The following is an 18,428-nucleotide window of genomic DNA, read 5'->3' on the forward strand; positions in this document are numbered from 1 at the left end:
TTATAAATACAGAAAACAATAAAGGACCCAATACTGAACCCTGAGGGACTCCACTAATAACATTAGTCCACGATGAGCAGTGTCCATTGATTACCACTCTCTGTCTTCTCCCCCTCAACCACCCCTTTATCCATAGCAGCAATTTGCCTCCAATTTGTGCAGCAGTCTTCCATGTGCAACAGTATCAAAAGCCTTTCTAAGATCCAAGTATATAATATCAAAGTTATTCCCTGCATCCAGTTCTTTTGTGACTGCATCATAGTATCCAATCAAATTGGTCAGGCAAGACTTCCCCTTAACAAAGCCATGCTGTGTCTGAGCTATAACTGAAGTCTTGTCTAGATGATCCTGCAGTGCTTCTTTAACCAGTGCCTCCATTAATTTTCCGGGAACAGAAGTTAAACTCACAGGTCTATAATTACTTGTGTCAGCCTTTGATCCTCCTTTGTGAATTGGGGTCACATTTGCACATCTCCAGTCCATGGGTACCTCCTCTGAGTCCAAGGAAGCTCTCATAATTATGGCTAAGGGTTTGCTTACTTCCTTTGCTGCTTCCTTTAATATAACTGGATAGATTCCATCCACCCCAGGTGCCTTTCTTGTGTTTATCTTCAACAATTTCTCCTCCACTTTACTCTCAGTCATTACAAGATTCTCTAGCTTACTGCCAGAGTTGAATACACCTTTGGCATTCCCCTCGCTGAATAACTACTCATGTGTGAATGTCGATGCAAAATATTCATTTAGTTTGTTAGCTACCTGAGCAGTATCATCAACAGTTGACTCATCGATATCAAGTGGACCAATCTGATTCATCCCCTTCCTTCAGTTTACATAAGTAAAGAACTCTTTGCTGTTTTTCTTCGCATCCCTTGCCAAGGATTTCTCGTAATCTGCCTTCGCCTGCCTAACCTCGTTTGTAACTTGGTTACAGATCAACTTGTATCTATCATAGGCTTCTGTGTCACGTGTTAATTTGTATGCATCCCATGCATTTTTCTTCTCTGCCATATGTCTCATTAGTTCATCTGGCATCCATTTAGGCCTAAACCTTGAACACATAAATTTCTTAGTTGGTATGTAAAACCTAGTAGCTTCCAAGATAAGTTCTTTGAATGCTTCCCATTTTGAATTTGCTGTTGGTAACATCATCAGTTGGTCCCACTGTATAGAATTTAAATACTGTCTCAGTCCATCGTAGTCGCCTTTACGAAAGCAATAACCCTTCCCTTTACCCCTAATGGTAGTTACCTCTTTGAGTAAATCCCACTTCAGAACACTGTGATCACTGCCACCTAGTGGTTCATTTATCTGCAGATTCTTAATGCATGAAGAATCACTACTGATAATCAAATCAAGAGTATTACTCCCTCTAGTTGCCTCCCGAACATGCTGATGTAGAAAACAATCATCCAATAAATCCCCAAAAGCCTTGCTAGTGTGTGAGTGACCAGCCCCCAAATTCCAGTCAATATCTGGGAAATTAAAGTCCCCCATAATAAGACTCTCTGATTTACTGGCCCACTCTATTTCTCTGTACAGTTTCTTATTATACTCATCAGAGTCATTAGGCCTATAGCACACTCCTACTCTCAATTTTGATCTCCCAATGCTTATGTCACACCAAACTGACTCGACACTGCACTGTCCAGCGATGTCGACTGGCTTCACTTCCTTGGATTTTATGTGTTTCTTAACTAATAGCATAACCCCTCCTCCCTTCCTATCCTGTCTATCCTTTCTGTAGACATTGTACTCCCCAAATTCCAGTTCTGCATTCCTTATATCTGTGTGACACCACGTCTCTGAAATCCCAACAATATCTGCCTTTGATGTTTTGAGCAATACCTCAAATTCATCAAATTTATTTACTAGACTCCTAGCATTGGTGTACACGCAATTATACATGCACCTGCTCTTCCTCTTAGCCACCCTAACACAACCCATGTGTTTACTTGTACCCCAATGATTCCCAGCAGTCTCTGAAATATCCTGCATCTTATTTTCCAGGCTGCTGCTCATTCCAATAGAAGCAGTGCAAGAATCACTTTCTCCTCTGCCAGTGGCTACTGTTAATCTATTAGTCCTTGTATCCCCCCAATATAGCAGTTTTCTGACCCTCCTAACACTGCCTCGATAGCATCAGCAAACATTCTTGCACATTTAGATGATGAGTAAATTATATTTTGTTTATGACCATATATTCCAGTTAGAGAACATTATAAAATATAAAGAAAGCACTGAATTAGCTATGTGCAACAAAAAATTTTTTTGTGCAGCACTTATTACTGAATTCTTTAAAGAGAAAAGAATCTCATCTGTGAATAGCTGCTATCCATTTTTATTGCAAAATTCAGTTATTTAAAAAAAGTATACCTTATTCTTTTTGTCATAATACCTCGATACCTAGAAGCACAACACTTTATAACTATTACAGATGAAAAAATGTATGAACATAAAAATCTTAACATGTACAACAGTCTGTAAAAAGATCATGAACTGAAAGTCACTAACTAAAGAAGATAATGATCACCTCTTTATGATTATGTCAGAAATATAACTTAATCCACTTCTTAGACTTTTTTGTTCAGTGTGTGCTGACAGATCACCCTGTAGTGACACAAAAATTGCATCATCACTTTAAATTTTATTATTTCATTTGATTCTTCCTACACACATGAAATTTTTATACCTGGATTCCTCATTTCTACCATCCCTTAATTTTAGCTTGTTGAATTAATTCTCATTTGAATACTACTACATAAAAGATGCTGTTTTTGCATCATTCTATGTAAAGACATCCACCATGTCTTTACACACAGCATGATGCAAACTGAATATAAACTGAGAACACATTATCATGTATTTTCAGTTTATATTCAACAGTGAGAAATGGTAGACCTGAAATATCAAAAGCAGATCTGAAATGTAGTTGTAGCAGATAAGTAACCAGAAAAGGACAGACTTTTAAATTGCCTACACTTTCATGGTAATTATGCAGGCTCCACAGAACTAAAAACCTGGGAGAAAATATATTGGAGTAAATTCCAAAGTAAATTTAACTTATGCTGACAAGTTAAAGAATTGTTCAACAGTCTTTTCCTGTGTGGTCTGAAAGCATTTAGGGAAAAAACTGCTAACCTGCACTAAAGAACTTGCTAATTGGATTATGGAGCAGTGGGAATTTGTGTAGAATATGCAGATTTCCACTGCTCCATAAATGATTAAATGGTACTGTTAATGGTGATTACTAAAAAAATGGTTACTTAAAAAAATCTTTTAAAGGAGGCTCTTCTGCTTGTTATCAGAGAGAACTTTCAGAAAATAGAAAAAGTGTATTTTTCAACATCTGCCCCCTTGCCACGTTGTAGGCTGTGTGAGTACAACATAGCACAAACGTTTCTGATATGTAAATGAGTAGGAATTTGTACCATATCTGTACTGTTTTACCTTTAGGTTAAAAAATTCATAAAAGACTCACTTTGTAAAATAATAAGAGGAGTTTACCTGAATATAGTACGTAAAACACTTCCGTATGATTCTCTCCAGAAACGAAAAAATCGAAAACTTACATAAGAGTAAAAAATAAATAATTAAAAACCAATTCAAATCAATTTAACACAATTAAAAATCAATTTAATGCAATTAAAAATTAAAAAGAATCTAACGAAAATATTCAAAACGATTTTCCTTCCTCAATTAAAAATTAAAAAGAGGAGTTTACCTCAATATAGTACGTAGAACACTTCCGTATAATACTCTCCAGAGTATCATATGGAAGTGTTCAGTTTACTTCCATATGCTACTCTCCAGAGTATCATATGGAAGTGTTCTACGTAATATATAGAGGTAAACTCCTCTTATTATTTGAAGGAAAGAAAATCGTTTTGAATATTTCCGTTAGATTCTTTTTAATTTTTAATTGCATTAAATTGATTTTTAATTGTGTTAAATTGATTCGAATTGTGTTAAATTGGTTTTTAATTATTTATTTTTTACTCTAATGTAAGTTTTCGATTTTTTCGTTTTAATTTCTGAAGAGTATCATACGGAAGTGTTCTACGTACTATATTGAGGTAAATTCCTCTTATTAACACCAATATTAGTACAGATTTTCAACTGGAGAACATTTGCTAGTCATAATGAATTCGGAAATAATTATTTATCTTTGCTATAAAGATAATAAAGTTAGCTATTTAACTAAGTTCAAAATTTTCTGGGTGACGTGTTTTGTCAACTTATGACAAAGAAATTTAATACTTAGTACTACATAATTACATTTAAAAGAGAATTAAAATATAACCACAGTGAAAAATAATAAGAAAAAATTTTGAATAATACACATATATGCTAAGATGAACTGAGTCAGTGATTAGGCTCTTACTTTTCCCATGTTGTTTTGGGAGATCTTATGCTGCTTGAAACTGGTTTGGGGAAAATTTGTATAATTGACATCATCAAATAGTGCTGATAGTAATACTGGTAGAACTTCTGAGAGGCGCCTCCGTAACCAGATGGGCAGGAGCAGCAGTGCGTAGCACACGCTTCTTGATTAGACCGGGGTTCGAGCCCGTGACCACCAAATACGGAGGATGTAGAAAGGTCAGGGAATGACCACCACATATCCCCGGAGCAATATGGCCTTAGTTGCTAATGCTCCTAAAAACCAAACAACAACAACAATTTCTGAGGCATAAATGCAGGGGACAAGTGAGTTTAAAATTTGTTAGTTATTATTATTTTTTTTTTTTCCAAACTGTATATTGCCACATTTGTATTTTTGATGCTTATCTCTAAACTTTCACTTCAACCAAAAAGACAAAATTATTTAAATTTAAGCTTATATTTTCCAAAAAACTTATTAAGTTTTTTATATACTATAGGGTGATGTTGGGTCACCAGGGCATAAAGGACTGAAAGGATCAAAAGGAGATATGGTAAGCAAGTAATATATTTGGCTATTCCAAACTGCATAATTGATTTATTGAGTAACACCAGCTAATCCTTAAAGAGTAACCAACAAAATATTAAGTTAAAAAATAAATACTTGAAATGATGTGGAGAAAAAACTAATGCCATTAAATTTTTTTTTTTAGCTAAAACACTTGTGTACAATTATTATATGCTTTCCAAGTTTTAGAAATCCAGAATACTTTAAATGCAGATCTATTTTTCAGCTATTTGTGTGCTAAAACATTTCTCCCAAATCAATAATAATAATAATAGTGAATAATTAATGCATGCCATACAACACTGGGAAAATTATGCACAATGTTATGAAATTCATTAAATAATATTTTAAAGTAATATGTTTTGTTTATATGTTTAAAAGTACACTTTTTTTTAAATTGGTTGTGAAGATATTTGTGTTTCATGTCCTTTTTCATTAGAAAAAAATAAACCGTGCAAATATATCTATGTATTTATTTTCTGATGATTTGAAGGGAAGAGGGATGGTTAACAACCAGTATCAGGCAGCTACTTCAGAATGATTTTGATTGCTATAAAATATTAGAGCAATCCTTGGGGAGATTCACAGACTAAAAGATTAACAGAAGCCACAGGCAGAGGCAAAAGCGATTAATGCACTGCTTGTAATGAGCAGCAGCCAGAGAGCAAGTTGCTGGGAATTTCAAGAGCTGCTGGGAGTCATCATGGAACAAGTAAATACATGTGCTGTGTTAGATTAACTAAGAGTAAGAACAGATGCATTGGTACTTGCATGTACACCAATGCTAGAAGTATAGTAAATAAATTTCATTAATTTGAAATGCGATCAAGGTATCAAAGGCACATATTGTTGGGATATCAGCGATATGGTGTCACACAGATATAATCAGTGCTGAATTGGAATTTGGGGAGTACAATGGGTACAGAACAGATAGACAGAGTAGGAAGGGAGGAGGGGTTATGCTGTTAGTTAAGAAACACACAAAATCTAGGAAGTGCATCCAATTGACAAGGGTTGACAGTGCAATGTTGAGTTAGTTTGGTGTGATATAAACACTGGGAAAGGGAAAATGAGAATAGGAGTGTGTTATAGGCCTAATAACTCTGATGAGCACAATGAACAATTATGCAGAGAAATAGAATGGGTCAGTAAGTCCGAATGTCTTGTAATGGGGGATTTTAACTTTCCAGATATACTGGAACTTGTGGGTCATTCGCAAGCTAGCAAGACTTTTGGGGATTTATCGGGGGATTGTTTTCTGCAGCAAAAATGTACGAGATGCAACCAGAGGGAGTAATACTCTTGATCTGATTATCAGCAGTGATGACTCATGCATTAGAAATTTTTGTAGATAAAGGAACCACTAGGTGACAGTGATCACAGTCTACTGATGTGGAATTTACTTAAAGATGTAACTACCATCAAGGATAAAGGGAGGGGTTTTTGTTTTCGTAAAGGTGACCACAGTGGTTTCAGGCAGCGTTTGGATTCTATGCAGTGGGATCAACAGATGATGTTAAAAATATTGAATTCTAAATGGGAGGCCTACAGGGAATTAATCTAGGAAGCTAGATATTTTCATACCAAATAAGAAATACTGTTCAAGATTTAGGCTTAAATTGATGTCAGATGAACTAATGAGGCTCTTGCAGAGAAGAAAAATGCTTGGGATGCATATAAATTAGCAGGTGACACAGAAGCCTATGGCAGATATAAATAAGCTAGTCGGTAATCAAGTCACAAAGAAAGTTAAGCAAGCAAAGGCTGATCACGAGAAATCCTTCACAAAGGATGCAAAGAAAAACAACAAAGACTTATTTACTTATGTAAACTCTAGAACAAGGGTTCCCAACCTTTTTTTGCTTGTGGACCCCCCCCCGAGTCCTAACTTTACGTATGTGGACCCCCATATGCGCATATATAATATTCCTAAATTAAATATTTATTTGTAGGTTAGTAAAAGCTAATAATTAAACAATTCCAATATAATATAAAAATTGTAAATTACAAATTTTGAAAATTTTAATTGATAAAACTGAAACATATTTTTACTTGTAATGACAGAATTAGTAAAAAAAAAAAATACTATTTCAAACAACATATATAAATTTATTCCTAAGGCTATTAAATAGGATCCCATTAAATAGGCCCTACTAATGAGATCCTTGTGGCTGATGTTTTGATATTAGCATTTTAATATCTGGTTCCAGTTTTGTGAGAGTCAGACAAAGATCACCTCTTTTTACTATATCAAGTCGATTACGATTTTTTGTTAACAACTGTGTTACACGACTAAAGACAGATTCCACAAGATAAGATGATGGGAAAACAATGACATACATTTTAGCTTTCTCCCATAAAAGCGGATATTTACATGCAATATCACTATTCTTCCATACATCATGCTTTCATTTTTTGAATAGACTTCGGACTGTCTCATCAGACCGCAATTCAACAAGTTCCTCTTGTAAATCAGTTTCATCATCAGCAACATTTACCTCAAATGGAATCAGCACCCAATCTGGGATGTTCAGTTCTAGTAGGTCCTTGAACCAAACTTGCATGTCTTCATAATTTTTTTTTTAAATGATCAACATACACAACACAATCATCATCTTTTAAATCACTGCTAACTGAAGCAAGGTTTGGAAACTGGTCAAACGCACTGGGTGAGATATTAAGACCGTACAATTTGAGTTTTCCTAGGAATGCATTAATGGCTTCTTTGCTAGATATTAAATCACAATTATGTCCTTGCTGCAGCTTTTTAAGAGAATTCAGTTTTTCAAACACATCTGAGAGGTAAAATATGTCTGTTTTCATGGCAACCAACTGTTTTCCAATCTCCTTTTTGTTTAGAAATGATACAATACTGTCCCAAAGGATGACGAAGCGACAAAGACAATTGCCTTTAGACAACCATCGCACCTCTGTATGCAGTACAAGACGGTCAAATCCTTCTTCATTTTCATCACAAAATTTGCGAAAGAGACGATCTTGAAGAGCATTAGTCTTAATGAGGTTGACAGCTTTTATTGCAAGAGTTAAGGCTTTATGAAGACGTCCACTCAATCTCTTCACCACCAGATGTTGGCAGTGAATCACACAATGTATGCAAAATACTTTTGGCAATGCATTTTTTAAATGAGTGATAAACCCTCTGTACCTACCGACCATGGAAGGAGCGCCATCAGTAGCACAAGCCATTAAATTTTCGAGAGGAATATTTTTTTCTCTAAAATAAGACTGGACTTCCTTAAATATTGTTTCACCTTTAGTATTTGTTTTGAGGAATCTTGCAAAAAGCATTTCCTCTCTGAGTTGATTATCATCCATACATTTTACATATGCCAATCAAAGTGCTTCATTGCCCATCAAAGTTGATTCATCGAGTTGCATTGCAAACTGTTTCACTCGTAATTGAGCAATAAGTTGATTTTCTACATCTTCAGACATTTCATCAATGCGTCTGGATATTGTGTTATTGCTCAAAGGAAGGTTATCAGTAATTTCACGTGCATTTTTATTTAACATTGTTGAAATTACAACTGATATCGAAGGCAAGATGAGAGTTTCTCCAATGTTATGTGGCTTTCCAGATTTTGCTATTATTTTGATGATTTCATATTATGCTAATAAACCGCTATCTTTATTGCTTGCTTATTTACTAAAAATCCGATCCAATTTATTTCTTCCTTGAAAATTGTCTCGTAGTTTTCGGAAATGCTCCACTGATTTATTTTTCTTTTTGCTGTGCCTTGTCTCAAAATGGTGACGAAGCTTACTTGGCTTCATGCTATCATTAGACAGCACAGTCATACATATAAGACACATTGGTTTTGTGATATTCTATGGTGATTCAATAAAACCATATGACAGATATTCAGTAAAATATTGTCTTGTTTTCTTCTTTGTATGAGCCATGGGTAATCTGAAAACAATAATAATATTATTAACCTCAAATATATAATGTTGGAAATGCTTGTAGGTACTAATGGAAATATAGTTCACTAGAACAATAACGTTCAATAACACAAACAATAGATTTCACCACGACGATGCCGATTACTCACTATAGAATGAAATGACTGCCTCTGACTGACTGACTCTTTCTAGATTAGTCAGTGCTTAAATAATGTTTTCTTCTTCGAGAATTTTCTATGGAAAAAAAAACTTTTTTGTGTCAACTAAAGAAGGTTCCAGAAAATACGAGTATCTTCTAACTGCGAATTTCTGGACTTTTCTATGACATTAGTTTATTTTATTATTATTTTTTTATTTATTTTTATTTAACAAATTATTTTCTTATAATATTTTATCAAGAACCCCTTAGCTCATATTATGGACCCCCGAAATACAATTTTTTTCTTGTGGACCCCCTCAAAGCTTCTATGGACCCCGGTCGGGAAACGCTGCTCTAGAAGGAAGGGGATAAATCAGATTGGTCCACTTGATGTTGGTGTTTTGACTGTTGGTGATCCTGTTGAGATAGCTGACAAACTGAATGAATATTTTGCATCTACATTCATTCACATATGAGGAATTCTGTAAGGAAGGGGAGGACAGAAGTTTACTAAACTGTGTCATCATCATCATCAGCCATTTTCAATCCACTGCAGGATGAACACTTCTCCAGATACTTTCCAGTTCCTTCTGTTTTGTACAATGGCCATCCAGTTACTACCCACAAACTCATGAATTTCATCTGTCCATCTCCACCTTTGTCTTCCAGGTTTTCATCTAGCTCCTCTTGGGTACCATTCTGTTATTTTCTTAGTCCATCTGTCATCATGTCTTCGAGCTGTGTGTCCTGCCCAAGACCATGTTAGTTCTTTAGTTTTGATAAGAATGTCCTTTACTTGAGTTCGCTGCCTAATCCATGTGTTTCTCTTCTTATCTAACAGTCTGATTCCCAATACAATTCATTCCATTTTTCACCATGTAGTTCTCAGCTTCGCTTCCTAGAGTTGCTAGAATGAGCACAGAGAAGGACAACAAGATTGGTGAGAGGAACAAAGGTGTTCTCTTACCAGGAGAGGCTTAAATTCTGTAAGTTGCAGCATCTGGAGACTAGGCACGTGCGAGGTGATCTGATTGAGGTGTACAAGGCCTTGAATGGTTTGAGCAGGCTCAATGCTGATGGGATACTTCCACTTGCTGAGATTAAGAACCTGAGGGGCATAGATTCAAATTGAGGAAAGACAGTTGTAGAATAGATGTGCGGAAGTGCTGGTAGTTGATTGCTGGAACAGACTTCCATCTGTTGTTGTGGAAGTTGATAGCTTAAATAAATTTAAGGCTGAAAAAACATTTGGAGTGCCCTGATGGGTGAAATGGGAAAGGTTTTTTTTTTTTTTTTTTGGCTGATGGGCTATAAGTTTGCTTTCTTGCATCATGTGCCTCAACTAATGCTAAAGCTAATACAGAAACTAAAGTATAATGCTTCTAAATGTAAAACGTAGCATGTGAGGAACAAAAATTCTGGTGTTGCTTTCAGTCTAGGGGACAGGGAGGAGTTAGAAGTGGTTCTGGATGAAAAAGACTTAGGGTCATGGTAAAGTGAAAATCATTATGCAGCGCAAAATGTAAACAGGTAGTTGGGAAGGTATGTGACATCGTGTTCTGTCTATGATTTATAGGACCTTTGAAAGTAGGGAGAAGATGTTATTGTTCTTCTGTATTAAGAAAATGATGAGATTTGGAATATTGTATTCAGGTCTGTAAGCCATACCTGAAAAAATAAGATATAGAGCTTCTAGAGAGGATTCAAAGAAGAGTGACAAGACTGATGAGGGGTGTTAATTGTTGTCTACATGAAGAACAGCAGAATGGGGGAGCAGACAGATAGTCTTTATTAAACCTATACAAAGTACTAATAGATCAGTGTTGGACTATGGAGCCCAGTGTATGATTCACCACTAAAAACAGCTCTGAAATGGTTGAATCTAGTTCATCACAATGCACTACGTATAGCCATTGGTGCCTATCATACCTCTCCCATATATAGTCTCTATGCCAAAGCCAACAAACCACCCTTAACCCTTAGACGACAACAACAACAACAACTGGCATTGGTTTATGCTTTTAAAAAAAATACCTATGCCTGGACACTGCTTGGGAGATCCTCTTTGATCCATGTTGCAGAAATATCTACCAGAATTGCCAACAAGCAAATTGACCCCTGAGGATCAGAATGCAAGACTTTTTAGCAGTACATAACTTTAATATAGAAAATGTAGTGCACTTGCCAGTTCACACTCCTTCACCATGGGATTTGCATATCCCAATATGTAACTTCTCCTTTCAACTTTTAAAAAAAAAGTGATACCTGCAACAATCTTCCAACAGTTACATGAAGCGCACAGAATTCAGTTTTCTGACTATATTCCAATATACACAGGTGGCATAAAACTGGACACTTTAGTGGGAGCAACAGCTGTATACCCAGATATTACTTTAAAGAAACAATTACCCAAAGAGTGCAGTATATACACTGCAGAATTGTACGCATTAAAAATAGCCTTAACTCATGTACAAAGTATGTGTTAGTAAGAGAAGTGTAATATATATACAGATTCCTTGAGTTCTCTGCAAGCCATGCAAAGCATAAGTACACCCAAACACTCAATCCTCTGGCACATATGACAAATACTAATGACTGCACCATAAATGAACAGGATATACATTTTTGTTGGATCCCAGGACATACAGAAATTGCAGGAAATGAAGCATCAGACAGATCAGCAAAAGAAGCCATACTGCAACCTGAAGAAGAAATTTCAGTACTGTATTTCGATTTTAAGCCTCTGATATGGTGTGCTTGCCAGTTGCAATGGTAAGAAACTTGGAATCTTCAAACTACAAACAAACTGTATCAAATAAAGCCAAATATTGAAAACTAGGTTTCTAGCACACGAAAGTTGAGAAAAGAAGAAAGAGTACTGGCCAGACTAAGAATCGCATATTCCACACTCATTCTTATTGTGAGCAGAACCAACATGATGCCAGGCTTGTGACAGTATTCAGTCGGTCAGTCTATATATTAAATATGTAAGACAGTCTATATATTATAGACTGTCTTACATATTTACCCCAGGGGCTCACATCTGGTGAGTATGGGCTTGGCACACCCAGGGTCCTGAGCTAGATATCAACATTTTTCTCTTTTTTGGTGATTCCCTTCTACTTTTGACTCTCTCTCTCTCTCTCTCTCTCTCTCTCTCTCTCTCAGGGTAAATCATTTTTGGATGATGCAGCATAAGCCTCAGGCTTCCTTGCACCATATAGCTAATAATAATACAGATACTGGACCATTTATCTGGCTATTTTTGAAACTGGCGGGCTTTTGTTTTTTTTGACAATGTGCAGGTGCGGAATATAGCAAGCATGAATCATAGCAATCAATCGCACGTCAGTTTCAGTATGACAGCTGCTGTGTACACTTGCCCCTCTACATTTATGTGATTATTTGTCCCAATTTATTTTAATTTTCATTTAATACCATATCTAAAAGGAAACATTTTGCGCTCAATATATCAAAGAAAGTAGAGTTTCTTATAAGACCCGATAAAGGTGCTTCAGTGCGGCGTTTTTGAGTGAGGAGTATGGTGTTGGTACATCTACTTTCTATGATATCAAGAATCAGAAGGAATAGATACTTAAATTCTGCGGTGACAGTGATGTGCCTAAATTAATGGACAAGCGAAAAACTTTACTCCAGTTGAAGAGTGTAGACATGGACAGAGTGTTGCTTGAATGAATTCGGCAGCTTCGGAGTGAAACGTTTCCACTTCGTCGTTCCATTATAATGACCCAAGCTAAACTTTTTCACGAGGAATTAAATTTGACAACTCCATGTGAATATTCATCTGGGTGGTTCAACAGATTTAAACAAAGGCACGGCATTTGCAAGCTGAAGGTTTGTGGAGAAAAGGCTTCTACAGACCATGATGCTGCAGCGGCGTAATTAGATGAATTTGCCAAGTTGGTTTCTAATGATGGACTGTCAGCTGAACAGGGATACAATGCAGATGAAATTTTTTATTCTGGCATTTCATGCCAAGGAAATTGTATGTAACACTAGATGTTTCAGCACCAGCAGGGTATAAGGAGTCCAGGGAACGACTTACGATTCTTGCATGTTCCACGGCCAGCACCCACAAGTACTCACTGTTGGAAAAAGTCAGAATCCTAGGGCATTTAAGGGAGTCAGGGTGTTTCCTGTGATTTATAAGACAAATAAGCGAGCTTGTTTGAAAAGCGAGCTAGAAAGTGGACATTTAAGAGTCCAAATGGATTAACAACTAATGAAATCGACTTCATCCTCACTAACAGAAGATATATTGTGAATGATGTTACCATCCTGAATAAGGTAAATGTTGGAAGTGATCACAGAATGGTAAGATGTACACTTGATATAGATGTAGGAAAGGAAAGGAAAAAACTGACTCAAGTAAATAATACAAAGGTCTTTGAGATAACAGAGGAGGAGAAAAAGCAGTATGTACTGGAACTTAAGAACAAGTTTGAGCTTCTGCAGACTGCTCAGGACCAAGATATCGACGAGGAATATTACAACTTTCTGAAAGTGATAAAGCCCAAGAAACCTATAGAGAAAAAGAAATCCAAAGAAGAAAAAATTAGTCAAGAAACACTTGTCATGATGAACTGAAGATGACAAATGAAGAGCAAGAAAAACACTGACAGGGAGAAAATTGAGTATACTGAGTTATGCAAAGCCATTAGAAAGAGACTCAGAGAGGACATAAGAAGATTTAACACAAGAAAAGTAGAACAAGCATTAAGGGAAAACAAAGGATTTAAATCAGCAGCCATGAGCAGTAATACAGAAAGACAAATGATACTGAAACTGAAGAATAGCTATGGTATACTTATAAACAGCAGAGAAGGCATAATTCAAATAGCAGAAGACTACTATAGAGAATTATACAAGGAGCGAGGGAATGATGCCATCAGTGGGGAAGATGGATTGCAAAGTAGCAACACATACGACATACCCGATATTCTTCCTGATGAGGTAGAACATGCATTGAAGAAAATGAAGAATCAGAAAGCCCCGGGGGAAAGATGAAGTTACTGTAGAGTTGTTAAAATTGGGAGGAAGAGACATAACACAAAAACTAGCAAGGCTCTTCACAAAGTGCATTAGAAAAGGTGTGATGCCTAAGCAGTGGAATAATGCAATCATAGTTTTGCTGCATAAGAAAGAAGATAAATCAGAAATTGGAAATTATAGACCAATTAGCTTGTTATCCCACATCTACAAGTTGTTCACAAGGGCCATTACTAACAGATTAGAAAGAATACTTGATGAGAATCAACCGAAAGAGCAAGCTGGCTTTAGGACAGGATTCTCAACTATGGATCACCTTCACGTAATATCACAGCTAATGGAGAAAGCAAATGAATATAAAACACCATTATGCCTGGCATTTGTGGATTATGAAAAGGCATTTGACTCCATACAGCATAAGGCAATGTTTCGGGCACTGGAAAGACAAGGCATAGATACCCCATATATTATGATTTTGAAGAAGATATATGAGAGTGCTACCTCCTTTATCAGACTAGACAAAGACAGTAGGAAATTTAAAATCGAGAAAGAAACCAAGTAGTGAATAACATAAAAGAAACGCGACTTCCTAAATTGAATACACATGACAGTTTAGCTTTACGAGAACTTCGGGGAAATAAGGACATTATTATACAGAGGGCAGATAAAGGAGATACAGTGGTAATACTAGATAAACATGATTATATTAATAAGTTAGATTCAGTTGTGTCAGATACCTCCACTTATCGTGAAGTAGACCCGGCACTGTTTACCAATTTGGTCAATCAATACAATAAAACGTTAACCACGTATCGAAAAATGACTACATTACTATGGTTCAGTTAAAGGAATTGAAGTCCAGAACATACAATATTCCTGCACTTTTCGGTCAGGTAAAATTACACAAGACTGGGTTTCCTATTCGACCTATTGTTTCCTACAGGAACTCGGCATTTTCATCCTTAGCCACACATGTATATAACATTATAAAATCCTTTAGACAGGTAATACAATTTGGGATTAAGAACTACGATACATTATTTAATAAGCTTAAAGACTGTAGACTCGGCGACAATGACAATTTATTCTCACTAGATGTTACCTCTTTATATACGAATGTAAATGTTGAATACACATTAGATATTATTTGGGATATGTTAAATAAAAACTCGACACCGATTAATTATACGAAGCTACCTATTAAGGAAATTTTTCACTTAATTAAACTGTTAGTTGAGGCTAACTATATCACCTTTCAAGACAAGGTGTACAAACAAATTTTTGGATTACCAATGGGTTTGAGCCTGAGTGGCTTAATGTCAGAGATCTATCTCTCAACGATTGAGCAGATACATTTGACACCTTTTCGAACCAGTATCACATACTATGGGAGGTATTTAGACGATGTTCTAGTTATTACCGATAGTAATACTATCCAAGACATTTTACATTCCTTTAATAATATTCATTCTAGACTCAAATTTACTTTGGAAAGGGAGGTTACGGATACAAAGTCATTAAACTTTCTAAATTCCAGAACTTTCTAAACTTTCTAACGCTTACCCGGGACTCGAATAAAATACAATTTAGCATCTATCGAAAACCTACAAACACCGGTATGCTTCTACATTATAATAGCTATCACCCGTTCACCTACAAAAGATCGATTATCTTTAATCAATTTCTTAATGCCTATAAACATTCAATGACGGAATCTGCTTTGGACTCAGAAATACAAATATTAACTAGCAGATTCTTAAACAGGGGTTATTCCATTACCACATTAAACCGTATTAGGGTACAAGCTAAGGATGGGATACAAAATACTACACCAATCAACAATAGTAATATCAAAAAATACTTTATTTCTGTCCCATATGTTGAACAGTGGCACAAACAGCTTAACAGATTCTTTAAAGATACCGAATTTAAAATTGTAGCTAGGCCAATACGGAAGTTACACATTATACTGAACAATCGCTCGGTTCTTTCAGCGTTCGCAACACAAATTAATGATCTGGTATAAAACATTTCTTGCGGTGATTGCGACTCGTCTTATCAAGGTTCGACCCGATTTTCTCTTAATATTCGTGTAAATCAACATGAAGCCTCAGTTCGTGCTTCTCGTTCAGCAGCGTCAGAATTAGCCTTTCATGCCATTAACGAAAAACATACTTTTTTATTTAACGAGGCCAAAATACTTAATGTTCAGCGTAATTATACGCGACTATTAATTGCAGAAACCGTTGAAATTAAATTACACAAGAATTCTGTTAATGTTCGGCGGCCATATTTGATCTCTGATGCGTGGATCTTTACGCGCATGCGCGAAGACAAATAATCTCTATTTAAGTATCAGGTTTAACCTGATTGGGTAATTTTCATTCCTGTGATCACGAGATATGGTCGAAAAGCGTTGTCAGCTTCAGGAAGGAAAATCGTTTTGAATATTTTCGTTAAATTCTTTTAATTGCGTTAATTTGATTTTTAATTGTTTTAAATTGATTTGAATTGTGTTAAATTGATTATTTAATTATTTAAAATTTACTCTAATGTACCGGTAAGTTGTTGATTTTTTCATTTTTTCCGTTTTAATTTCTGGAGGGTATCATACGGAAGTGTTCTACGTACTATATTGAGGTAAACTCCTCTTATTATTTTACTAATATCTCAATTAAATCACCTCGCAGGTGCCTAGTCTACAGAAGCTGCAGTTGCAGAACTTATGCATTTCTTGGTAACACCAACCCCCCTTCTTCCACTTGCCAACCTCGTTGCTCTTCTCTGTACTCATTCCAGCAGCTCTACATCTTTCCTAAATTGAGGACTCCAGACCTGTATACACTACTCAAGGCAAGGCTTAACCATTGCCTTATACAAGGGGACAATCACTCCCTTAACCCTGCTAACAAAATTCCTGTATATTATTATTATTTTTATTATTATTAATAGCCATATGGTGCAAGGAAGCCTGAGGCTTATGCTGCACCAGGAAAAAAAAAAAGTTCCCAAGTCACCCTGAGAGAGAGAGAGAGAGAGAGAGAGAGAAGTAGAAGGGAATCACCAAGAAAGAGAAGAATGATGATATCCAGCTCGGGACCCTGGGTGTGCCAAGCCCATACTCACCAGATGTGAGCCCCCGGGGCAATATCATTGACAAGACACCATGAGCTACTCTTGCAGCCTTTTTGCACTGCTCAGAAAACTTCATAAATAACTGCACAATTTCCCCAGGTCCTTTTCATTCTCCACTACCCTGAGTGTAGTACCACTCATTTGGTATGTTACTCTGGGGTTATACCCATATACAGTATTTTACATTGTCAATGTAAAATTCACTTGCCACCCCATTTCAGCCCATCTGCTCAACTTAGTATTAGCATTAGTAGAAGCATTTGATGCAAGAAAGCAAGCTTATGCAGCATCAGCCAAAAAATATATATATAATAATAAAATAAATAATTAAATAAAAAATAACCACTTCCAATTCACCCCTCTGTTCGTTCGAAATACCTGTCCAGCTGAGCCTTAAACTTATTTAGGCTATCAACTTCCATGACAAGGGATGGAATTCTGTTCCACCAACCAACCACCCGCTGGCTAAAGACAAATTTCCTCACGTCTATCTTACATCTGTTTTTCCTCAATTTGAATTTATGCCCTCTCAGGTGATTATTCTGAGCAAGAGGAAGAATCCCATCAGCATTGAGCATGCTCAAACCATTCAAGGCTTTATACACCTCTATCAGATCACCTCGCTGGTGCCTAGTCTCCAGACACTGTAATTCGCAAAACTTAAGCCTTTCTTCGTAAGAGCACCCCTTTGTTCCATTCACCAATCTTGTTGCCCTCCTCTGTACTCGTTCCAGCATCTCTACATCCTTCTTGAAATGAGGCCTCCAGACCTGTATACAGTACTCTAGGTGTGGCCTGACCATTGCCTTATACAAGGGAATAATCACCTCCTTATCCCTGCTAGAAAAATTCCTATATATCATTGACAATACACCATGAGCTACTCTTGCAGCCCGTCTGCACTGCTCAGAAAACTTCATATCTGCCTGCACAACCACCACCAGGTCTACCACTGTCAGTGTAGTACCACAGAGTTGATACGTTGCTCTGGGGTTGCTGTTTCCTATATGTAGTACTTTACATTTGTCAATGTTAAACTTCATTTGCCACCTCTCAGCCCATCTGCTCAACCTTTCCAGATCCTGTTGCAGTAGCATAGTGTCAGTAGTGGCCTTGACAACCCTGCCAACCTTCGTATCGTCTGCAAACTTGAACATTAAGCTTGATATACCATCATCAATATCATTTATAAATACAGAAAACAATAATGGACCCAATACTGAACTCTGAGGGACTCCACTAATAACATTAGTCCACGATGAGCAGCGT

At 36.4% G+C, this 18,428-nt stretch overlaps 1 protein-coding gene across 1 annotated transcript in view; it reads left to right on the top strand.

Annotated features, from left to right (window-relative positions):
* LOC150089465 (uncharacterized) overlaps positions 1-18,428 on the top strand; it is a 1,372,165-nt gene that overhangs the window by 915,059 nt on the left and 438,678 nt on the right. Inside the window, exon 42 of the mRNA XM_090389992.1 lies at positions 4,884-4,937. Coding sequence (XP_090246118.1) covers positions 4,884-4,937 — 54 coding nt within the window. The remainder of the gene's footprint in view (positions 1-4,883; positions 4,938-18,428) is intronic.

Source organism: Mastigoproctus giganteus, chromosome 2, assembly GCF_048544385.1.
Source record: "Mastigoproctus giganteus isolate SK-2022 chromosome 2, ASM4854438v1, whole genome shotgun sequence".
NCBI classification, from domain to species: domain Eukaryota; kingdom Metazoa; phylum Arthropoda; class Arachnida; order Uropygi; family Thelyphonidae; genus Mastigoproctus; species Mastigoproctus giganteus.